Raw genomic sequence first — 25254 nt, forward strand, 5'->3', positions numbered from 1 at the left:
CACGTGAACTTTTCATATGTGATTTAAGAAAAAAAGAAAAACAAAAGTAAATCATAAGAAAGGTACTTTACCTTTATGGTATCTTTTCCAAAATATTCATAACACCAATCTAATAATAAAATATATATACCAAATGTGGGACATTCTACAAAATACTGGATCAAAACTCCTCAAAAAATTCAAGGTCATGAAAAACAACAAAAAAAGAAAGAAATTATCACAATTCAGAGGAGACTAAGAAAGAATGACAACTAATGTTATCCGGTTAGATCCTGGGACAGAAAAAGACATTAATGGAAAAACTGGTGAAACCACATAAAGACTGGAGTTTAACTAATAGTAATGTACCAATGCTGATTTCATAGTTTTGGCAAATGTACCACAGTGTCAGAAGAAAATAAAATCAGGGGAAGTAAACAAGTATGAAAGAAAAATAAGTCTCAGGACCCCAAAATCACTATGCCTAAGACAAAAGTCAAGGTGGGAACTGTATCAGGCAAGCCTGCCTCCCATTTTATTCCTAAATAAGATAGCTACAAGGATTTAAAAAAAAAAAAAAAAAAAGCTACACACTTCCCTCACAATTTGACCAAAAGGAAATTCTCTGTGGACCTCAAGATCTTGACCCTAAAGCAGTTCTGTTGAATTTCACCCTGACCATGTAAATTGATAGCTTCTCTTCACAGATATGGGACAAATGACAGACAGAACTCCATCATCCCTCTGCTCACCTAAGACAAATGCATATCTGATTGCTTCCTCTGCCATACTGTTTATGTAAAAATGCAGGTTCACTGAGTCAGACTAAGGCATAAGTGATTATTCCTCTACACTCCCTCAGGTGTAAATTGAGTATTCAGTGAAAGGCTGATAAAAGACCCAAAAGAATGCAACCTTTTATCTTTTACCTAGCTATAACCCAGTAGCCCTGACTTCGAGTCTGTCCCTCCTTTCTGGACCGAACCAATGTATATCTTACGTCTCGTGTCTCCCTAAAATGTACAAAACTAGGTTGTGCCCAACCACCTTGGGCACATGTTCTCAGGATCTCCTGAGGGCTGTGTCACAGGCCACTTATCACTCATATGTGGCTCAGAGTAAATCTCTTCAAATATTTTACAGAGTTTGACTGCTTTCGTCAACACTGGATAAGGAATACAAGGGAAATCTCTGTACTATCATTGCAATTTTTCTATAAATCTGAATGTGTTCCATGTCAAAACACCATATATTTTAAATATATACAATAAAAATAAAATTATTCCAAAATAAAATCTATTCTAAAAAATAATTTTTAAAAGTTACATCATAAAAAGATGGTTAGGGTCAGGATGAGGGCCAATACAAATCTTGGAAAATTAAAAGCTTTATCAACAAATAAAAATGTGTGGGCCACACTGAGATCCAGAATTGAACCAATTCTAAGAAGATACTTTTGAGACAATCAAATAAAACTGAATATAAAAGATATTAATTTAAAGGAATTATTAAATAAGATTAAACACTGAAACAAATGTGAGCTATACATTTAAGAAAGATTAATAAAAACAAGTAAGATAATTATTTACCCAGTTATTCCAGTTCAGGGTTGCAGGTGACCAGAGGTCAGGGCACAAGGTAGGAACCAGCAATGGACAGGACACCAATGCACCACAGGGCACACCTACACTCACTCATACCGGGACCATCTAGACACATGCACACCTTATACAAAACCTAATGTACACAGCTTTGGGATGTGGAGGAAACCAGAGTACCCAGAGAAAATATGTGCAGGCATGGGGAGAACATGCAAACTCTACACAGACAGTGGGCCCAGCTACGAATTGTTTTGTTTTGTTTTTTTTCTCATTAACATTATAACAAAATGATGTTGAACTAAAGGCTATTAGTCAAGGATTTGTTGTAATACATGATTTCAATTATAATTATGACCTAAAATGACTTACCTCTATATGGACAAAAGTTGTAAACATATAAGCTAGAATCTCTACTATGTTTAAATCTTGGGACTCGGGAAAACAACTGCCTGTTACCTTCACAACCAGTTTTTCCTCCAACAAGTCTAGTGAGAAGTATAGAATATCATAAAAGTGGCAGGGCATGGTGGCTCATGCCTGTAATCCCAACACTTTGGGAGGCCGAGGCAGGTGGATCATGAGGTCACGAGTACAAGACCAGCCTGGCCAATATGGTGAAATCCCATCTCTACTAAAAATACAAAAAATTAGACAGACATGGTGGTGCATGCCTGTAGTCCCAGCTACTCGGGAGGCTGAGGCAGGAGAATCATTTGAACCTGGAAGGCGGAGGTTGCAGTGAGCCAAGATTGCACCACTGCACTCCAGCCCGTGCAACAGAGCAAGACTCCTTCTCGGAAAAAAAAAAAAAAAATCATGAAAGTCACTAGCGAATTTGTCTCCCATGCCAGCAAACATGTATTAAGCCCACTACAGCCTTTTACTTGCAGGCATTACAACTAAAATATCTGGACAATATATTAAAAGCAATTGCCTCAAAACTCTAAAAAGTTAGTAACAAATGAATTGTGGAAGGGTGCCAAAATTTGAAGAATGGCCAATAACAAAGATGAGTTTCCTGGGTTTTTTTTTTTCTTTAATCCCCTAGTATGGAATTCAGGGTGGTCCCTGTACAGAAATGCACAGGAGGTAAAAATCAACAAAAATTCAGAGAAAAAGCTATCTTTCTGGACAAAGGACCAGGAAAATCGGCCTCTGCAAGACAGAGAATGTGAGAAGACTTGATTTTTGGTTTTCCTTTCTTCCCCTTTTCTCTTTTCTCCCTACTGGCTATGTCCCAAATGCTACGTCAGTAGCAGAGCTGCAATATAGACCCCAAAAGTAAACCCACCATTCTGGTCAAAAGAATTGGGGAAGAGAACTCTGTGGTCCAACAAGTAAACAAAGAATTCCCACTACTGTTTCTTAATTTTATCATAAAAGCAGCCCCAGTCATGCAAAACTACACAGCAGCACAGGTGGCTGTATCTCTGAGAGAAACTCCATCTTTCTAGCCAGATAACCAAATAAAGTTTTACTGGCACACAAAACATAAATGAATGTATACAACTATGTGCCAATAAAACACGATTTACAAAAACTGGCAGTGGATTTGGCCTGTGAAGGGCTAGAGTTTGCTGGCCCATTCACAAGAAAAAAGGAAATGAAAAGAAACTGCCCATGAGGAAACCCAGACATTGGACTTACTAGACAAAGACAATAAATCAACAATTTAAGACATGCTCACAGAGCTAAAGAAAACCGTGGACAAAGAACTAAAGGAAATTATGAGAACCAAACAGAAATGTCTCACCAAATAGAGAATATTAATAAAAAGTAGAAATTATGAAAATAAATCAAATAAGAATTATAGAACTAAATTATACAATAATGACATTTTAAAATTCACTACAGAGATTAAACAGATTAGAGCAAGTCGAAGTGTTATATAAATAAGCCAAAGATGACCTCTGAGTATTGGTTCCTAGGTTATTTCTTCACTGCAGGACGAGACTCATTAGCTCAAGAGCCCACTAGTACCAAACTCAAATTTTTACACATCCCATCATGCTGCTGAGTGACATCACCTAGACAGGTAAGCCTGCTCTCCAATTCTCCTGTCCCCCAGGGGTTGCCTTGCCCTCCTCCCCTTCTGTATGGCAGTCTACCTCGCTGTAAGCCTCTGCACAGCTTCATGCTGTAAAAGAAGTTTCCTCTCATATAATCCTGTCCAACTGCCACCAAATGAAGCTTGCTTTGTGTTACCACCTCTTATAATCATATCTCTTTCTTGAGAAACATCAAAATCCCTTGAACCTCTACAAGAAGAAAGAATCAGCAAACTTAAAGATAGGTCAATTAAAATTACTAAGTCTGTGGACTGAAGGAAAATGAACATACATGTGGAACCCCACCAAACATACTAATACACATACAATTGGAGTCACAGAAGGAAAAGAGAGTGAAAGAGGCCTAAATATTTGAAGAAATAATGGCTAAAACTTTCCAAATCTGATGAAAGGCATGAATCTAGCTCACAAACTCAATGAATTCCAAGCAGGATAAATGCAAAAGGATTCATATCAAGATGCATCATAATCAAATTGTTGAAAGACAAAAACCAGAGAACCGTGAAAGCAGCAAGAAAAATGCAACTCGTGAAAAGGACACTCAATACAATCAACAACTGATTTTTCACTGGAAACCATGGAGACCAGAAGGCAGTGGGATAACATATTCAAAATGCTGAAAGGAAACTGTCAACCAAGAATCCTCTATCTGGTAAAACAACCCTTTAAAAACAAAGGCAAAATTAAGATATTTCCAGATAAACAAAAACTGAGGAAGTTTGTCACTGGTAAACTTCCCCTAAAAGAAATACTATAAAGAGTCCATCAGGCTGAAATGTAAGGGGATCAGACAGTGGCTTAAAATCACACAAGAAATAAAGGATACCAGTAATTGTTGGTATTTACATAGGTAAATATAAAAGTGCATATTACTGTGTCTTTGGTTTGCAATGCCTCCTCTTTGCTATATGATTTAAAAGACTACATAAAACAGTAATTATGAATCTATATTGATTGGCACAAAATTCATAAAGCTGTAACTTGTGACAATAACAACAAATACAGGAGCAAAGTTTTTATATACCACTGAAACTAAACTGGTATTAATTCAAACTAAATTGTTATAATATATAGTGTTAATTATAACCCCCAGGGTAAATGCTAAGAAATACACATAATTATTTACTATATTTTATTTATATATATAATTCTCATATATACATATAATTCTCACATTATATAAATATAACATATCTAAATATATTAATATAAATATAATATATATCTAAATATATTATATTTATATTAATATATATCTAAATATATCTAAATATATTATATTAATATAAATATAATATATATCTAAATATATTAATATATTTAGATATATTTATTTATATAATGTGAGAATTATATATATATATGAGAAGGGGATCAAAATGGTACACTAGAAAATATCTGACACAAAGAACAGCATCAGAGGAATTGACAAACAAAAAATATATAAGACATAGAGAAAACAAATAATAAAATAGTAAATGTATTTCCTTATCACTAATTACACTAAATGTAAATGGGCTAAACTTTCCAGTTAAGACACATAAGGCCAGGGCCAGGCACAGTGGTTCACACCTGCAATCCCAGCACTTTTGGGAGGTTGTGTTGAGTGGATCACTTGAGCCCAGGAGTTTAAGACCAGCCTGGGCAACATGGCAAGACCCTGTCTCCACAAAAAAAATGACAAAATTAGCCAGCCATAGTGGTATGCACCTATGGTCTCAGCTACATGGGAGGCTGAGGTTGGAGAATAGCTTGAGCCCAGGAGGTCGAGGCTGCAGTGAGTTGTGATCGTGCCACTGCATTCCAGCCTGGACAACAGACTGAGACCCTGTCTCAAAAAGAAAGACACAATGAATAACAGGATGAAATGTAAAAACACAATCCAATTATATACTGTTTACAAGAGACTCAATTTAGATCCAAAAATATACACAGATTGAGAGTAAAAGCATGGAACAATACATATAGCAAAAACTGACAGAATTGAAAGGAAAAAAAACAAAAAGAGTTCCGCATTAATGCTTGGAGACTACAACACACAACTTTCAATAATGGATAGAACCACCAGACAAGAGATGAACAAGTAAACTGAACACTTGAACAAGACTTAAACATGGCCTATCAGATATCTCTAGAACACTACACAAAATAGAATACACATTCTTCTGAAGTGCATAAAAACATTCTCAAAGACCAAAGTCTAAAATACTACACTACAAGTCAAGTCTCAACAAATTTGAAAATATTAAGCTCATACAAAGTATCTTTTCCAATGACAATGAAAGGAAATTAGACATCAGTAACAGAGGCCAGGAACAGCAGCTCAGGCCTATAATTCCAGCATTTTGGGAGGCCGATCACTTGAGCCCAGGGGTTTAAGACCAGCCTGGGCAACATGGCAAAACTCCCATCTCTACCAAAAAATACAAAAATTAGCCGGGCGTGGTGGCATGTGCACCTTTAATCCAAGGTACTAGAGAGGCTGAGGTGGGAGGATTGCTTGAGCCCAGAAGGCAGAGGTTGCAGTGAGCCATGATCACACCACTGCACTCCAGCCTGGGTGATACAGTGAGACTCTGTTTCAAAAAATGAAAGAAAAGAGAAGAGGAGAAGGGAGGTGAGGAAAGAGGAGGGGAAATCACTAACAGGAGGAAATCTGGAAATTTCACAAATACATGAAAATTTAACAATCAACAAGTAAGAAGAACTCATAAAGAAAATTAGAAAATAATTTGAAATTAATGAAAACAAACACATATAGCAAAATCTATGGGATACAGAAACAAGTAACTACATTTAAAAAGAAGAAAGATCTTGAATTGGCAACCTAAACTTCTACCTCAAGAAACTATAAAAAGAAAACTCAATACAAACTAAGCAGAAACAAGGGGGAAAAAATACAGCTAATACAAATGAAATATAGACTAGAAAAATAATAGATGATCAACAAAACCAAAAGTTTATTCTTTAAAATGATCAGGCCAAGCACAATGGTTGACACCTATAATCCCAGCACTTTGGGAAGCCAAAGTGGGAGGACTGCTTGAAGCCAGGAGTTTGAGATCAGCCTGGAAAACATAGCAAGACCCTGTCTCTACAAAAATTATTTAAGAAATTAACCAGGCATGCACCAGCATGCCTGTGAACCCAGCTACTCAGGAGGCTGACAAGAGGGAAAGTCACTTGAGCCCAGGAGTTTAAGGTTGCACTTCCATTTACATAGCTATAAGCTATGATCACACCACTGCACTCAAGCCTGGGTGACAGAGACCCTGCACACACACACACATACAAAATTGGCTAGACTAAGAATAAAGAGAGAAGACTCAAATTTTAAAATCATGTATAAAAATGGGAACATTAATATCAACCTTACAAAAAGTACACAATTATAAGAGAATACTATAATTGTATGCTACCAAATTGATGAAATAGATGACAAATTCCTAGAATATAAACTATAAAAACTGACTCAAAGGAAATAGAAAATCTGAATAGATGTACAGTACATAAAAAGATGGAATATGTAATAAAAAACAAAAAACTTACAACAAAGAAAAGACAAGGACCAGATGGCCTCACCAGTAATATGCTTCAATAAGAATGAACACCAATCTATCTTAAATTCTTCCAAAAATGAGAGGATGGGATAATACTTCCCAACTCATGCTATAAGGCCAGCATATCCTGATACCAAAGCCTGGCAAAGAAATCTCAAAAAACTACAGACCAATGTCCCTTATGAATACCGATGTGAAAATCTTCAATAAAATATAAGGAAACTAAATCCACAGTATAGTAAAAGGGTTATACACCATGATCAAGTAGGATTTATCCCAGGAATGCAAGGATGGTTCAACATATGAAAAAAACCCATGTAACACACCATATTAATAGAATAAAGGTAAAAAGCAAAAACAAAACACATGATCATCCCAACTGATTCAGGAAAAAGCACTGGACAAAATCTAATACCCTTTCTTGATTAAAACATTCAGAAATATAGGAATAAAAGAACCCTTCCTCAACCTGAGAAAGAGCATCTACCAAAAACCCCTAGTTATCATTATACTTAATGGTAAAAGACTAAAAGTTTTTCCCCAAAATCAGAAACAAAACAAGGATTTCTGCATCATGACTTCTATGCAACATTGTACTGGAGATTCTGGCTAGGGCAATTAGACATGGAATATAAACAAAAGGTATCCAGATTGGGGAGTTGGAATTAAAACATCCTCTATTCACAGATGTCATGATCTTATATAGAGAAAATCCCAGAGAATAAACACAAAAATTAATTTTAGAGCTAATAAGCAAATATTTTTATATACTAGCAATGAATCATCTGAAGATGAAATTAAGAAAGCACTTCCATTTATAATAGCATCAAAAAGAATAAAACTTTTTTTACAGCTCTCATTTCTTTATTGAGATTTCCAATTTGTTGGGTCAATGTCATCATATTCTCCTGTAATTATTTAAATAATGTTTCGTTTCTTTTACCATGTTTATAATAGCAGTTTGAAGTCTTTGCTAAGTCTAATATCTAGGCTCACTCACAGTCAGTTTCTATTAACTGCTTTCTTTTTCCCTCAGCATGGGTCACATTTTTCTGTCTCTTTACGTGTCTTAAAATTTGTTGTTAAAAACTGGACATTTTGGATAACACAGCCAGTGTATATTCTTTTTTTTTTTTTTTTTTTTTGAGACGGAGTCTCACTGTGTTGCCAGGCTGGAGTGCAGCGGTGTGATCTCGGCTCACTGCAACCTCCACCCACGGGTTCAAGCTGGGATTACAGGCGTGAGCCAACACACCTGGCCACCAGTGTAGAATTTTATATTTCTGAGCCTTTTAACATGTCTGGCCCTAAACTGTGGAATCTGTGTCCTGGGCAGTGTGACTACATCTGTTCAGATTTTAATTCACATATATATGTTTTAGCCTGGCTTTCTAGAGAAGTCATTCTGTGTCTGAATAGCTTAGTTTTCAGCTATGTACATGCCAAAGATATGCTCAAACAGCTTGAGCCTGCTCTTTAATCTGTATCTGGGTTAAGAAGGGCACATTCAAAGCTTAAAGAATTCTCATCTGCCTTGGCCCTTGCTCTCAGTTAGACAACCTCAGGTCTCCCCTACACATGTGCATAGTTTCACGATATGCCAGGATATGTGAAGAGATTATCCCTTTATGGTTCTCTCATTTCCAGGGTCTGCCTTTTAATTTATAGCTACTCTTCCACTCACCCCAACTGGCACTACAACCTTAAACTAGCAAATACATGGTTTTTCCTTGTTTTCCCCTACCAAGTTCAGCACATTTTATCGACAAAGGGTTTTACTCATTGCCCCAAATTGAATCAGCTCTCTGACAGCAAAGCTGCTGGTTTTCCAAACTACAATTCTAGCCAAAAGTGCTGGGACAGGAGGTCACAGTAGAAGCCCACGCGAGAATGCTGTAGACTTGCAATATTCTTACCTGAAGCTCTAAAAGTTTTCCTAAGAATAAATGTTTCTCAATGATTTTCTTTGCTTTTGGTTGATTTCCAGAGTTCAAATAGTTTTGGGCAATTCTGCCATTTTTATACTTTTTTGTGTGTGGAAAGGATTCACCAAACTCTTCATGCAGCCACAGGTGAAAGTACATTTCTTGCGGATATTTTTATGCTTGTCCTCCTCATTTTATAAATGAGAAAATAAAAACTTAGGTGGCCTAGATCATTTTTTAAGGTTAAAGGACTATGTGGTCTTAAAGGGCTAATTTGTCAGTTAACAATCAACATGTAGAGCATGGTCACTGCAACCAAGTAGCATCTTGTTTGAAACATGCCTGACTTTAGCTATTATCTTTTTTATAAAAGTGATATGGCTGTTATAAACCACAGGTCATTGACTAAATCCAGATTTGTTTATCCAAGTGAAGAAATTTAAGATGTGGGTAATAAGCATAAAATAGGATATTTTGCCAAAGGTAAACAACTTTTTAAAGAAACTATTATATTAAAATGCATTTTTGACTGCTTTAAAGCAGGCAATATTAACCTATATAAAAGAGAAACATCCTTGTTGATATTCAGCCAAAAATTAGCCTATGATGCAACATATAGTTTAGTTTCTCTCCTCTCCCGTAAAAAAAAAAAAAATGGGCAAGTATGGTAGCTTTCCCAAAAAACATCCTTTAAATTCTTAAACATCCTCACATTTCTCTCCCAAATTCTACCTGCCTCGTTTTTTTTTTTTTTTTTTTTTTACAGCTATAGTAACTTCCTAGCATAAAAGATGAAGCAAAAGCAATACAATTATAATAGCTATTGACTCCCTACCAGGAGAACAGAGCATAATTTCTAAGAATGTTTTCCAATAGTGATGATAGACTTGTGCCTCTCTACGCAACAACCCTTCTAACATTAGAAAAGAAAAATTGTCATAGCTCCTTAAGTCTTCCCTTCCCCAAGTCAAACAACTCCAGTCCTTACCAGCAGAGCCAGAATCCTTTCACCACCACATGGCTCTACCGTGGCTCCAACAGTAACTCCAGTCAGAATATGGACATTCCTTAGAAATATCTCTTCGTGGTGTGGCGTATTCACCCTGAGTCTCAGCCCAGACTCTAAACACCTGATGATACATTCGTTCATAAGTATTTACTGAGCGCTACTATATACCAGGCACTGCACTTAAAGGAGGAGACAGAGCAATGAACAAGATTATGAATCCAGAGTCGCTGCACCCAAAAACTGGGGTTGGCAGACACTGAACAATCGCTAATTTAATTCATCCCAGACAGTATAACTCACTTCGTGCTGAATACCACTAGGACCATGAGACTCAGACAGAGAATCTTTATTAGAGTTTTCTAATACAAGGAATGGAAATCTACATAACATGTCCAAATACACACAATAGGGCAAGCCCATGGTAATTCCCATATGTCCTTTAGACAAAGTTTTCAACAATCCTCAGGAAAAAATATGAAAAAGAACAACGCGGTATAGGATAAGTTTATTTTATTCTATTAGAGTTTCTCTTTATTATGAGATCATGTCCCTTTTTTTTCTTGGCATTAAAATGTTTTTTACCTCATGAAATAATTTGTAAGTAGAAGGTACCTGGCTTTGTTTTGGTTCATTTTGAAACAGTCTTATTTGCCAAATAAGAAGATAGCAATCAAGTTTCTATACCAAATATTTGTTGATATTTTATTTATCCATATCATCCAGTGATTTAAAGGACTCAAGAAAGTTCCCTTTGTCCTAAAATGCACCTCTGCACACAAAGAGTAGGCAATTACTCTTCCAACAAGTAGACCTCCATAAGAATTAGATCATTACATTTTGACACAAGGAAATGTAAGTTTTCCCACCCTCTTGCTGTATCATTCACAAGAACAATAATATCACAGTAAAACAGACCCAAACACACAGTACTGTAAATATGCAAAAAGTCTAGTCAAAGAAACTATATTGGTGACAATAACAATTGTAATTAATGACAGTTACTTCAGTAACGGTAAAAGTAGCCAAATTCTTATCAAGGTTATTTATGGCTAGTCTCTAGTATCATCCACAATGAAAATGGTTTATATTTATTAAGCTCCAAATAGGGTAGGGTGGGAGAAGAGAGAAAAAGAGGGAAAAAGTTAATAATAACTTAATAAAAACTCTATTATGTAACTAAAGTTTGTCACTAGCATTGACAAAACTGCAAAATATTCTTGGTAGTTGAAAATGACACAAACTTCATGCAGGACACCCATCTCCCAACAAAAAATACATCTGTGCTTACCTCTGGTAATCTGTATGCTTTTATGCAAGGGTTAAAATGTAGAAGGGCATTACAACATAGCATAAACAAAGAGGTTTTTAAGTCAGGTGGTCTTAAATTCCCTCATTCAAGACCTAGATCTACCCTTTACTTTCTGTATGTGACCTTGCACAAGTCATTCAACCACTTCAAGCCCCACTAGACTGTCAGCTCCACAGGAGCAAAGACCACTTCTGCCTGACTCACTACTATAAACCGTGGCCCACAGCACGGAGAAATCAGTTTCTTCCTGTATAAAATAAAGATATTAACAGTATTTATCTCGCAGCGTTAACTAGATAAATGGGATATTATACATATAAAGTCTGGCGCAGTGCCTGATTATAGTAAATGCTCAGTAAGTTAACCGTTTGACATTAACTACCAGCCATCAAACATGAAAGTAATGTTTAAAGACTTTCAAACACCAACATGCAAAGCCTTTACCCACTAAGTATAAATTCCTCGATTAAAAAATTTTTTTTTTCCACAGAATACCTGCGAAGTTTCTAAACCACTGGGTTGGGATTCTAATAATAGCTGAACCCTGAATGGTGGGTTATAGAGTCAAGCTATTAAAAGACATTCAGTAGACTCCAAGTGCTCCTACTTCAAAAAATAGGCCATACGCAGAGGCCCCACTGGCTTCCCAGTCTCCCCTTGGGACGTCCCTAGGCTGTCAGGGAACCCCCCTCCTCCGCGCTTAGGGGGAGGAGAAAGCCTCGGAGGCGGGGGCCGGGGGTGGGGGAAAGCGAGCATCCCTACGCCTCTCGCCCAGACCCACCTTGAGCAGGATGGACGGCGGCAGCTGGTTGATGTCTGGGGTTTCGGGGGGCGGCTCCCTGTGACAGTCGCAGGGGTTTTCGGGGGGCTCCCGACAGTCCGCGTCGCCACATTCATGCTGCTGCTGGGCGGACGAGGGGGCGGTGCCCCCGGCTCGGACAGCGTCCCCGCCAGCTTCGGTGGGGGCACCTTCGGAGGTGGGAGAAGAGGGCGGAGGGCAGAGCGGCTGCGGGGACTGCTCCGGGGCCTGGCAGCAGCCGGCGTCGGGGGGCCGGGGCGGCGAAGCGCCTCCCCCCGCAGGCCCTCCCCCGCCACCGCCGCCGCCGCCGCCGCAGCCCCCGCCGCCGCAGCGGGGCTGCTTGCAGGGGGTGCAGGCGGGGACCCCGGCCCCCTTCCGCTTGCACACCATTTCGGGGGGCGTAGGGGGCTCGGCCGGTGACGGTGTCGGCCCCCGGAAGAGCTGCACGGCGGCGGGCGGCCCCAGGAAGCGCACCGGCCCCAAGCTGGCCAGGAAGAGACTTCGGCCCTGCTGCTCCCAGGCGGCGGCCGCAGCCAGCCCCAACTCTTTGCAGCAGGAGGCGGGCGACGAAGCCGAGGCGGCAGCGGCGGCGGCGGCGGCGGCCGAGGATAGCAGGAAGCGGCGGGCAGCAGCGGCGCAGTCCTCGGCGGCCAGGGCCGCGTAGCGCCGCGCCAGGTGCTGAGAGGAGGAGGCGGCAGCGTAGGCCCCGTCCCGCGGCGGCGGCGAGAGCGGCGGCTCCTCCTCTGGGCCGGCGGGGGCGGGCGCGCCGGGACTGTGCACGATGAAGCAGAGCATGCAGGGCCCGCGGAAGAAGCAGTCCCGGCTCCGGGGCGCCGCCGGCTGAGGGGGCACCTTGGCTGGGGTCCGGCGGGGCAGCCTTAGGAGAGGGCGCCGGCGGCGGCACCAACTGCAACAGCGAGGCCTCTTCTGGCTTGGGCGGTTACGCGGCTCCTTCGAGAGAAGGTGGCCCATATAGAAGGCCCCGAGGAGGGGGACCGGGACGGGAGGGAGGGAGACCCAGAGAGGCGGGCTCCCGGCAGCGGGGCAGGCCGCTCGCTGGCTCGGCCCCCGGCGGGGTCGCCCTCCCTGCGCACACACACGCACACACGGGCACACACGCGACGGTGGGGGGGTGGGCGTCAGCTGCGGGCCGCCGGAGTGCCCGACGGGGGCTACATGCTTTGCCCAGGGAAGCCGGGAGAACGATGGGCGCGAGCTTTGGGGACGCGAGGGATGGAGCGAGCGAGCCTGCCGGCTAGGCGACCAGTCCGGGCCCGGCCAGCCGGCTCAGTCAGTCAGCGCGGCGGCGGGGGCAAGGCCGGGTCCCGCTCGGACCATTTTAACTGCGGATCCGCCGCCGGCGCGCGCACCCGCGACTCTGCTCCGAGCCGCAGGAGCGCGCGGCCCGTTCCGGCAGGGGGCGGAGCCAGTTGCGGTGGCGCGCTCGTGGCGGGGACGCCGGCGCCCGGCTGCTCACCCGGGACGGCCGTCACACCGGCACTACGGGAAGAAGCCGGCCGGCTAGGGCACGGAGCTCTGGGCTTGCGGGGTGCGGCGCACGCCCCTCCCTCCCACCGCCTAAGGTTTTTCCGAAGCTGCTGGGCGTGCGCCGCGTTTCTGAGGCGGGAGGAGACACTTCCGAGCCAGCTGTGTGACATCCGTTTACACAGCCGCGCTGACGTCTCGAGGTGTAAGTTCAAGAGCTGCCATTGGCCGGGAGCCGTTGGGCTCTTCCCCTCACCTTCCACCCCTGTCACCACCCCTGACTCGGAAACCGAGGCCACTTCGAAGCCGCGAGGCGGGTTCCGCCGGAAGGGCCAGTGTGGGCGCTGACCGCGCTTCGGGCGGAGTGGCAGATGCGGCCCCTGGGTGATGCGCACCAAAGTCATGTGAGGGGTTGATTGGTTGTGCGGCACCACTGTTTACCCACTTGTGTTTTCTTAATTGTTGCGTACTACTGCCTTTCCACAACTTTATTTCAGAATGAAAGCATATATCAAATTACCTGTGCACAGCAGAAAGATAACAGCTTCCCCACCCAGTGAGCCATTCAACACCCGGGCTACAAACTGTAGATCACTTTATTGTCTACACCCTCGGAATCCTGTCTAGCCGTCTGTTGTATATTTTAAACATGACGGTGCAGTGCCTGCTATACGACAAACCTTGGTGATCCAGATGAGAAAGAGGAAACAGCTATGCAGGCAGTCCTTTAGAAGGTTTGACTATATAGAGGCTAGAGAGCTAGGGCAGCTGCTAGAGCGGTACCTGGTGCGGAGAGGTTAGCTTTCACAAGCGAAAAATTAGAGGAGGCAAATACCATGGGAATGAGCCACTCTAATGAGAGAAATAAGAGGAGAAGGTGGAATGGAGAGTGCTTTAGGAAGGATACTTTCTTCATTGTGATTGCAGAGAATGAGGAAAGGTAGATAAAGGATGGATGCAGAGAGGTGGATGTTTCTAGCAGGAAGGTGAAAGAGTTCCTTTCTGTTGGTTTCTGTTTTCCTTCAGAAAGAGCTTGGTTACCTGCTGAAGGGTGGAAGAGAAGTGGCAGGTGTTTAAAAAAAAAATCTGCTAAGGACAACTTGAGAGAGCTGACTGAGGAAGAAGTATTGCAATATTCAAGGCCCAGTGGCTTGGAGAAGACCACTGTTGGAACCTACATTGCTATTCCCACTATAGTGGCCAGCCCCACCCAGCCTGCTCTCAAACATGCTGTCAAACAATTGTTAATTCTGGCCTTTTTGTCAGAAATGACCAATCTTAAGTCTGTCACATTCAGGGATCCTTTCAGAGCCTAATGACAGTGATGTGGAATTCTAGAAGCAAATATTTGTCAAAAGATTTCACAGACATACACGCCATTCACTATCAAATGCATTGCCTGAACTACATTTACGTACACATATAATCGACAGAACTTTCATCCATTTGCCTGTAGGGGAATCTTCCAGGGCCCCAGAGCAGTGCTTGAGGACTTATTACAGATCCTTCGACATCTCTACTAGGCTGCACTTTCACAAAAGGCAAGAGTATTATAAAGTGTTTTGTAACTTTATGTCAAAAATATGAACCTGTCAGAGCCAGATGTGGTGGTACCTATCATTCAAACTACAACAGGGCTGGTGAGGCGTGAGGATCGCTTGAGCCCAGTTTGTTATGATTATGCATGTGAATAGCCACTGTACTCCATCTTGAGCAGCGTAGCGAAACACAGTCTCTTAAAAAAAATTGCGACCTATACATTTCATATAAGTTAAATACACATCTGCCCTATGAGCCAGCAATCCCACATCTAGGTATTTATCCAGAGAAATAAAAGCATATATCGATAAAAAGACTTGTACAAAAATGTCCGTACAACTTTATTCATGGTCACCAAAAACTATAAACTGCCCAGATGTCCATCAGTGGGAGAATGGATTAATAAACTGATATATTCATCTAATTAAATACTACTCAGCAACACAAGAAGAAAAGCATGGATGAATCTCAAAAACTTAGGATGTTTTATGCTTTCTGGATACGGGGCCCTCGAATCGCTACCTGGTAACAGGCTCCCTATGTGATTCCTGTACAGACAGCCTGGCACCATGCAAATGTATCAGAACTACACATACCATCCAACTTCAACTTCTTGTTTTTAGAGATGAAGCAACTGACTCTGAGAGTTCTGAAGTCGTTGCTAAAATTTACAATATTTGTTTTCTTACTCCCAGTTCCTAAACCATTCAACCACAAGCAAATTGTCTTTGGTCTACCTATTGGACTTTGTGCTGACAAAAGATACTTGTTTTTTATAGTTGAGATATTTTGCATGTCTGTTCTCATCACCCACCATCATCACACCACTAGTTCTCCCCAGAAAAAATTTCAGATTCTTTGAGGCTTAGGATTATCTCTAACCCTTCTTTTTATTTCCTTACCACAGCAAATAGCAGAGAGAGTCTTGTATAGTTCATCAGTGATTAAATAAGCTACTACTATTATCAGGAGAGCTGTAATGAGTTTTGGAACTCAGTACCCTAAATAGTAATACTAATGTTGTAAATGTTAAAGATACAGAATTATGAATAAGAGTAATAAATTAGAATTATAGAGACAGTTGTAGCAGCTGATGGCTTTGTTAGTTGGGGGGCAGAGAGGGTGGAGTTGCAGTGGAAACCAACTCCGGACAGCCAGGAGCTGGACTGGCACTATTAGCTAGGCATTTGTGGTACTGGCAGCTGTCCTGGCATTCCCAGTTCTCATTGTTTTGTCAAATATAAACAGTCTCACAAAACATCAACATCAGTTATAGTCACTTCATGACTACAATAGGCAAGACAAAAATAAGACCCCTCCATAATCATGTCTGAACACAGCAAATACAAGAACAGTCTCTAAACCACAAAAATGACCAAACATTCTGGTTAATATAAGTGACCACTGTTTCTTGGCCAATTACAGGCTTAGGCTTGATCCATTCTTCCTGCCTTCTAGATAGCAAATATTAAAATATTAAGTTATAGGATCACCTGTTTCCTGCTAGCATCCAATCCAGAGCAAAATCTTGACACTTCCCCAAAATCACCTAACAACACACTCATTCCTGTAATGTTTTTCACAATACCAATACCTTCTTACTGAGAGTGCTCTTGCCCAACTTCGCTCCTCATTGCTCTCTGCCTCACTGCAACAAGACATTAAACCCACCTTGGTTTGAATCTAGTTGTTTTCCTGCTGCTCTTTAGCTAGAGGGCATTAGCATTTGTTATTATCAAATGTCACCAACCTATCTAAAGTTAATCCCCCCTTTGCCCTTTCCTCTTACCGTTTTTATTTTCTTTATAGCTCATTATCACATTTTTAAAAATTGTTGGTTTGTTCAATTAGAACACAGCCTCCATGAGGACAGGGATTTTGTTCAGTTTTTGGGAAGATAATCAGGCTACTGTGTAGAATACGGACTAGAGGAGAAGCAACCTCTTAGAAGGAAGGCCAGTTAAAGTTGTTCAAAGGGTCCATAGAGAAGCCTTAAAAGTATGAATTTAGGGCCGGGTGTGATGGCTCACACCTTTGATCCCGGCACTTTGGGAAGTCAAAGTGGGCAGATCACCTGAGGTCAGGAGTTCAAGACCAGCCTGACCAACATGGTGAAATCTCACACTACTAAAAATACAAAAATTAGTTGGGCACGGTGGCGCATGTCTGTAATCCCAGCTACTCAGGAGGCTGAGGCAGGAGAATCACTTGAACCTGGAAGGCAGGGGTTGCAGTGAGCTGAGATTGTGCCATTGCACTCCAGCCTGGGCAACAAGTGCAAAACTCCATCTCAAAAAACAAAAAGCAAAACAAAACAAAAAAAAGAATGTAGGCATTCTGGGAATAATGAAGTAAGGTTGTTATTGAGAAACATTTCTGATGTGGAGTTGTCAGGATTTAATTCTGAATTGGATAGAGGGAAGGGAATGATGAATATAGGGAGAAAACCCCCAAATTGCTTGTTCTTATGATTTATTTCAATGAATAACTTATGGTGAAATAATGGATTCTATAACATAAAATAGTTACATATTTGAATAATATTCCAACCTGAGGTAGATTTGAGTTATGGCATACTGAGATTCACACTGAAAACCAGTATATAAATTTAAAATGTGGCAAAACAGGTAAAAAGAAAAGTTTTTTCTTCTTTGCTAACATAGGTTATACTAAATTTGAAATTCACATTTGCTTATAAAAAGACAGCCTTGTGTAAAAGGTTTTCATGCTGCTTGAAGTTGGGTAATGGTGGTTGTGGTAAATAGCTAAAACATCCTATAGCACCAGTGACGCACAAGGAGAACAAAGTTCACATGCCATTGATCCCAGTAATTGTGGTAAATGTGACAGATGGCCTAGAAAGACATTGTCTGATGCATCTTGAAATCATGGAACACCCAGCTGTTCAGTAAATTTAATTCCATATTATATTGTGTTTTTGCTGAAATACTCAAGGCCAAAGATGATAGTGAAAAACAAGTTTCCAGAGAATTCCCTTCAGGACAATCTATATTCCTGAGTAATTTGTTTCAGACATGATATGAAAGTTCAGCTGCTGCCTGGCCTGTTCTTCCCTAAGCTCTTCTCCACTGATTCATTCTGAGTTTCCAGATGACATCAGCCCTAATATCACCTCCTGTCATGAGAGCTCTTCCCCAGTCACTCTGTTACACAACCCTGTTCATTTCCTTCACAGCGGTTACCACAGTCCGCAGTTGTGGTATTTCTGTGTTATTTGACTATCATTCCCATCAGAATTAATTCCTACTTTGTTTCCTCTCAAATTGCCAGCACCTAAATTTGTTAATCAACTGAATTTTAAAGGCAGATTTTCGGAGTCTGAGACAGGAGGAACACTTAAGTCCAGGAGTTCGAGACCAGCTTGGGCAACATAGGGAGAGCTTATCTTTACGAAAAATTTAAAAATTAGCCGGACATGTTAGCTCACACCTGTACTCCCAGCTAATCTAGAGGCTGAGGTGGAAGGGTTGCTTGAGCCCGGGAGGTCAAGGCCACAGTGAGCCATGATCTTGCACCACTGCGCTCCAGAACTTGGGCGACAGAGTGAGAGACACCCTGTCTCAAAAAGAACCAAATAAATAAGTAAAGGCAGATTATCCTAGGTGGGCCTGACATAATCAAGTGAACTCTTAAAAAGAGGGTCAAGGAACGGCTGGGCGTGGTGGCTCACACCTGTAATCGTAGCACTTTGGGAGGCCGAGGCAGGCGGATTGCCTGAGCTCAGGAGTTCGAGACCAGCCTGGGCAACATGGTGAAACCCCGTTTCTACTAAAATACAAAAAAAAAAAAAAAAAAAAAAGTAGCCTGTAGTCCCAGCTACTCAGGAGGCTGAGGCAGGAGAATTGCTTGAACCTGGGAGGTGGAGGTTGCAGTGAGCCAAGATCGTGCCACTGCACTCCAGGCTGGTGACAGAGCGATACTCCAAAAAAAAAAAAAAAAAGAAGGTCAAGGAGAAGTCAGGGAGATTGAAAGCAACAGCAGATGCTTTTCTTTTAGCCGTGAAGAAGTAAAGTTTCATGTTATAGTGAGACCTATATGGCAGAAAATGGCAAGTGGCCTCTAAGAACTGAGAGTAGCCCCTAGCTGATGGTCAGCAAGAAAGCAGGCCTTCCTTCCTACAGGATTCTTAATTCTGCCAACAACCACATGAGTTTGGAAGAATACCCAGAACTACAGAAGGGAGCACAGCTTGGCTGACACCTTGATTTCAGCCTGGTGAGAACCTGAGCAGAGAACCCAGCTGAGCCCATGTCAGGACTTCTGACTTACAGAACTACGAGATAATAAATGTGTTATTTTAAGTCACTTCATTTCTGGTGATTCGTTTTTGCATCAAATGCAAATGTTTTTGCATGGAATAAAGTGTGTATTCAAATACAGTCATATGGATACCAAAACTTGATGTAGTTTTAATAGCAGAAACCAAATGATCAATTATCCATAACTTCAAAGATTAATTCAACCTCATGAAAGGAAACAACTAATCAGAAGTTAATACCTGCACAGACTGTTTGTTGTTCTCCCACTTTTGCATAAATTAGATAATTGAGACAAAGGTATGGGCTTATTTCTTTTGCTTAAGACTCACATATTTATCTTTTCCTTAGATGGAATTAGTATAACACAAAGATGTTCCACTATTTATATTCCTTCAATTCTGTGTGTGTCTATATTCTATAATTAGTATTTTCTCATTTTCAACTGACAGAAATAGTGCTTATAGAAAAAAGAATTAAATTACGTGTGTCTCCCTAACATTAAATGTTTTTCCTCCTAAATTTATTTTTTTTCCTTTTTTTTTTTTTCTTTTTTTTGAGATGGAGTCTCACCCCATCACCCAGCCTGGAGTGCAGTGGTGCTATCTCAGCTCACTGAAACCTCCGCCTCCCAGGTTCAAGCAATTCTCCTGCCTCAGCCTCCCAAGTAGTTGGGATTACAGGCATGTGCCACCACACCCAGCTAATTTTTGTATTTTTAGTAGAAACAGCGTTTCACCATATTTGGCCAGGCTGGTCTCAAACCCCTGACCTCAAGTGATCCACCCGCCTCCCAAAAATGCTGGGATTACAGGTGTAAGCCACCACGCCCAGCCTTCTCCCAAATGTAATAACATTTGTATTTCTTATTATGTAATTTTTTTTTGAGAAGGAATTTTGCTCTTGTTGCCCAGCTTGGAGTGCAGTGGCACGATCTCTGCTCACTGCAACCTCCTTGTCCTGGGTTCAAGCTATTCCTCTGCCTCAGCCTCCCGAGTAGCTGGGATTACAGGCTTACGCCACCACACCTGGCTAATTTTGTATCTTTAGCAGAGACGGGGTTTCTCCATGTTGGTCAGGCTGGTCTCGAACTCCCGACCTTGGGTGATCCGCCCACCTCAGCCTCCCAAAGTGCTGGGATTACAGGCGTGAGCCACCATGCCCGGCCCTTATTATATAATTTTTAAATGGTTACATACTTGGACGCAATAGCCAGATAATTAAATCTACTTTTAGTGACTCAGAAATGACAAGTCACCTTCAAAACTCCATGTGTTCAGAATTTGTTGTATTACTGTAATAACGAAATGTCTACGTCCCAAACTTGCGTGCTTTACCCTGAGTCTGATGAATAGCAGGTTGCCCTTTCCTATTTCGTTCCCTATATCTGGAGGTAAAATTATTATAACCAGAATCCAGAAACTGGAGGGATGGAAATAACCATTTAAGTTATATGTAATCCCTCCTGAGGCAGGTGGGCAACAGAGGAAGGGTGGCAGGAGTAGTGAGGCAGAGATCACTCTCATCAGAGCCACTGCAGGTGGCTCTCACGTATCTAATATATCTGATACTGCTGGGTTTAGAAATTCCTAGATTTTTTTTTTTTTTTTTTTTTTTTGCTCCTGAGGAAAGTAATGAAGCATTGATTTTTGTCACCACTCAGGGAGTGGATAATTTTCTTCTCCGTGGCCTCATAAATTACATAAACTCCCTTAAACTTCTGGCAGGACACTTTATCAACATATCACCAGTGCTATATTGAGTGAGCTTAGGTTTTGATTCTGTTCTACCAGCTTTTTAGCTATATGTTATTGTTTGTTTATCATGTTTAGGTTATTGTGTGTTCAGTCATATCTACAGTATGTTGTGATACAAATGGATCAACCATACTTAGGGCCCATTATTTAGGGTCCATTATTTCGTACTAACTACATGTTAAGTAAGCTAAGGGGACAGGTATTTAAAAATACTATCTATACTCAATTGTTAAAACAGATGAAACACCTTTTTTTTTCTATTTTTAGACAGGGTCTCACTCTGTCACCCATGCTAAAGTGGGCAGTGGCACAATCATGGCTCACTGCAACCTCAACTTCCTAGGCTCAAGCGATCCTCCTACCTGAGCCTCCTGAGTAGCTGGGAATACAGGTAAGCACCACCATGCCTCACTAACTATTATTTGTAGAGACAAGGCCTCACTATGTTGCCCAGGCTGGTCTTGAACTCTCAGAGTCAAGTGATCCTCCCGCCTCAGCCTCGCAAAGTGTTGGGATTACAGATATGAGCCACCATGCTGGGCCTGAAACATAGTATCCTGAAATTTGTTTGTTCAGCAACACTTGTCACTGAGTCACCTCTCCCATTCTCAGTTGAAAAATGGGAATGAGTAAAATTTGGGTGTAAGGATCTTTTGCTCCTTCCAGGGCAATTCATTTTATAAGCTTGAGAACCATTATCATGGGTAGTATGCTGTCCTTGCTAACTTCTTTTCTTTCAAAACTGCTTTATATCTTCATTTAAGTCTTACTTTGGAAGAGACCGAGAGAGAGAGAGAGAGTGTATGTCTAGGGGAGGATACTAAGGCAGGAACTCTTCCAAATTCCCATTGTTTTGCCAATGATTTTCCCTGGCAAATCAATATATTTCCTGCCTGTTGTCTTCAACATTTGTAAAAATTGACATCTCTAAACTTTAATGCATTGGGTCCAGTTTGAATAATTTGAATCTTTATTGCACTACAAATCAAAGATGTTCACTGCTGAATTATCAATAGGTAACATAACTGAAGATTAGTGGTAGGTGCTGTTTTCATGTGCTGTGGATCCATAGGACCTCTATTTAAAAAATTAATATAGCTGTTTTCCATGTCAGCCATGAAATGATAAGTAATATCCTTCCCATCTTTCTTATAAATAAAAAAAAGAAAATTTACTTTGGAGGTCTTAAGAGGACTAAAGTGTGTCAGAATCTTCACTGAAAAAATTTTGTAAAGCATATACTCATTGGAAAATGACAAGAATCCATAAAGAACTGCGAGAAAATGTGTTATTTCTAAAGGAAGTTAATTCTAAGGGAAGTTAACCCCAAAACCTACTTTAAATTGCATTGCCTGTTTCATACTGTTTCGTCTACTTTCATTACCTACCAGCTTTCTCTCACCCCTGAAATGTCCCATTTCTGACTGTGCCTTTATATTTTTATCTACACCTCAACAATACTGAAATATGCATCATAGTTTTTTCTTATGGATATAGTTTTGGGGAGTAGTCTGTGAAGAAAATTAATCCTTTTCAGGCACATTAAAGGGAATATTTGCTAAGATCAAGTTGGAAAATATTTACTCTGAAAAGAAATTTTGAAGGGAGGGTTTATGGGATAAAGAACAGTTTCTGGAATAATACATGAGCATGGAATACATTTTCTGAAAAGCCACCATTTTTTAGACTGTGTGAGGTATTCGTATGTGTATATGTATGAAAGAGAAAGTGAGAGTGGCAGAAATAGAGCTCATCATTTCTGCTACCATCAATAATAATTTTCAAGGAATTCCAGATGATTCCTAACTAACTCATTCTCTTCCTTTGGTAGTGAAACCATAATCCACACAAGTTAAAAAAAAAATCAGTGTTAGGAAAATTCTGTCAGCCTTCTGAGTAGACTGAGACATGCATTGGGGCTTGGTTATATTTTCTCAGCCAAAAGAGAGAAGGCTTGAAAGGGGGAAACAAAGACAATGGAGAAATGACTTTAATATTTCACTGGGGTAGAGTCGTTCTAATAGCAGTCAGCTTAAAAACTATCCCTTCCTGACCTAGAAACGTAGAGTTCAACGTAATTGTTCATGAGAGTAGTACAAATTAAAGCCATAATGAGACACCATCACACAACTATTTAGAATGGCTAAATGAAAGACTGACATAGCAAGTGTTGGCAAGAATGTGGAACAACTAAAAATCTCATAGGCTGGCTTTGAACTCCTGGCCTCAAGTGATCCTTCTGCCTCATCCCCACAAGGTACTGGGTTATAGGCATGAGCCACCATACCCAGCCAGGCTCTCATATACTGATGATGGAAATGTAGAATGGTACAGCCACTTTGGAAAACATGTTGCTAGTTTCTTATACAAGTTAACATACAGTTACAATATGATTCCCCAATCTCAATTCTAGCTGTTTACCAATGAGAAATGAAAACATGTTTACACAAAAGCCTGTATACAAGTATTTATAGAGGTTTTATCCACAATTGTCAAAACCTGAATACCAAAAATTTTTCCACTTATAAATGGATAAACAAATTTTGGTACATCCACACAATGGATAAATCTCAAACAAATATGGAAAGTAAAAACTCAGATTCAAAAGGCTACATACTGTATGATTCCCTTTATATGACTTTCCTAAAAAGGCAAAACTGTAGGGATAAAAAATAAAGCAGTGGTTGCAAGAATCTTGCAGAAGAGGAAAGTGTTTATGACAAAGAGGCACAATGGAACTTTTTGGGGAGCTAGAAATGTTCTTTATCTCAATTGTGATGGTTACATCACCGAATGTATTTGTAAAAACTCATAAAAGTATACACTAAAAAAGATGAATTTTACACTACATAAATTATACTTCAATAAACCTGACTTTAAAGGATTATAGAACAAAAATTAACACGATATCAAAAATTCAAAGTCATGAAAGAAAAGTAGGGTATCTCAACTAGATCTAAAGAGACGACAGAAACAAAAATACCAAATGAAATATATGAGCGTGGAATATATTCTGGTCTGAAATAATCCAATAAAACCACTAATAAAATTGTGTTTATACAATTGGGAATATTTCAATATGGCCTGCATTTAGATATTATATAATTAATGTTAATTTTCTTAGGCATTAAAAGTATATGATGATTACATAGAATGCCTTTTTTTTGTTAGGAGACACATACTGAAATATTTAAGGTGAAACCGTATTTACAACTTTCTTTCAAATGATACTGCAAAATAAAAGCAAGAGGGAACATAAGGTATGCTGATTGTATTAGGGTTCTCTAAAGAGACAGAACTCATAGGATATACGTATATATGAAGGGGAGTTTATTAGGAGACTATCACAAGGTGAAGTCCCACAATAGGCCATCTATGAGCTGAGGAGCAAGACAGCCGGTCCAAGTCTCAAAACCTCAAAAGCAGGGAAGCCGACAGTGCAGCCTTCAGTCTGTGGCCAAAGGCCCAAGAGCCCGTGGAAAATCACTGGTGTAAGTCCAAGAGTCCAAAAGCTGAAGAACTTGGAGTCTGATGTTCAAGTGCAGGAAGCATTCAGCATGGGAGGAGAAAGATGGAAGCTGGAAGATTCAGCAAGTCTGCTCTTCCACTTTCTTCTGCCTGCTTTATTCTAGCCGTGTTGGCAGCTGATTAGGTGATGCCCACCCAGATTTAGGGTAGGTCTGCCTCTTCCAGTCCACTGACTCTAATGTTAATCTCCTTTGGCAACACCCTCACGGATACACCCACGATCAATACTTTGCATCCTTCAATCCAATCAAGTTGACACTCAGTATTAACCATTACACTGATCATTATTGAAATGAGGTGAATAATCTGTGGGCACACATTGCATTAAGCACACAATGTCTTTTAAGTTATAACACTGATCTGAACTATCGCCTTTATTATATACCAAATTTGGATGTATATTTTTGGAAAATGTTA

At 40.7% G+C, this 25254-nt stretch overlaps 2 protein-coding genes across 4 annotated transcripts in view; one reads left to right on the forward strand and one right to left on the reverse strand.

The window, feature by feature from the left end:
* Positions 1 to 13223, reverse strand: part of FBXL17 (F-box and leucine rich repeat protein 17) — a 525329-nt gene extending 512106 nt beyond the window's left edge. For all 3 annotated transcript variants that reach the window (XM_019028327.4, XM_063706701.1, XM_055388717.2), the window contains exon 1: positions 12234 to 13223. In XM_019028327.4, the coding sequence (XP_018883872.2) occupies positions 12234 to 13223 (990 nt within the window). The remainder of the gene's footprint in view (positions 1 to 12233) is intronic.
* The window catches only part of LOC129533858 (collagen alpha-1(III) chain-like), a 36766-nt gene continuing 24544 nt past the window's right edge, over positions 13033 to 25254 (forward strand). Inside the window, exons 1-3 of the mRNA XM_063705975.1 lie at positions 13033 to 13081; positions 13168 to 13941; positions 21577 to 21700. Of these exons, the coding sequence (XP_063562045.1) occupies positions 13033 to 13081; positions 13168 to 13941; positions 21577 to 21605 (852 nt within the window). The 3' untranslated portion in view covers positions 21606 to 21700. The remainder of the gene's footprint in view (positions 13082 to 13167; positions 13942 to 21576; positions 21701 to 25254) is intronic.

Source organism: Gorilla gorilla, chromosome 4, assembly GCF_029281585.2.
Source record: "Gorilla gorilla gorilla isolate KB3781 chromosome 4, NHGRI_mGorGor1-v2.1_pri, whole genome shotgun sequence".
Classification (NCBI taxonomy): Eukaryota; Metazoa; Chordata; class Mammalia; order Primates; family Hominidae; genus Gorilla; species Gorilla gorilla.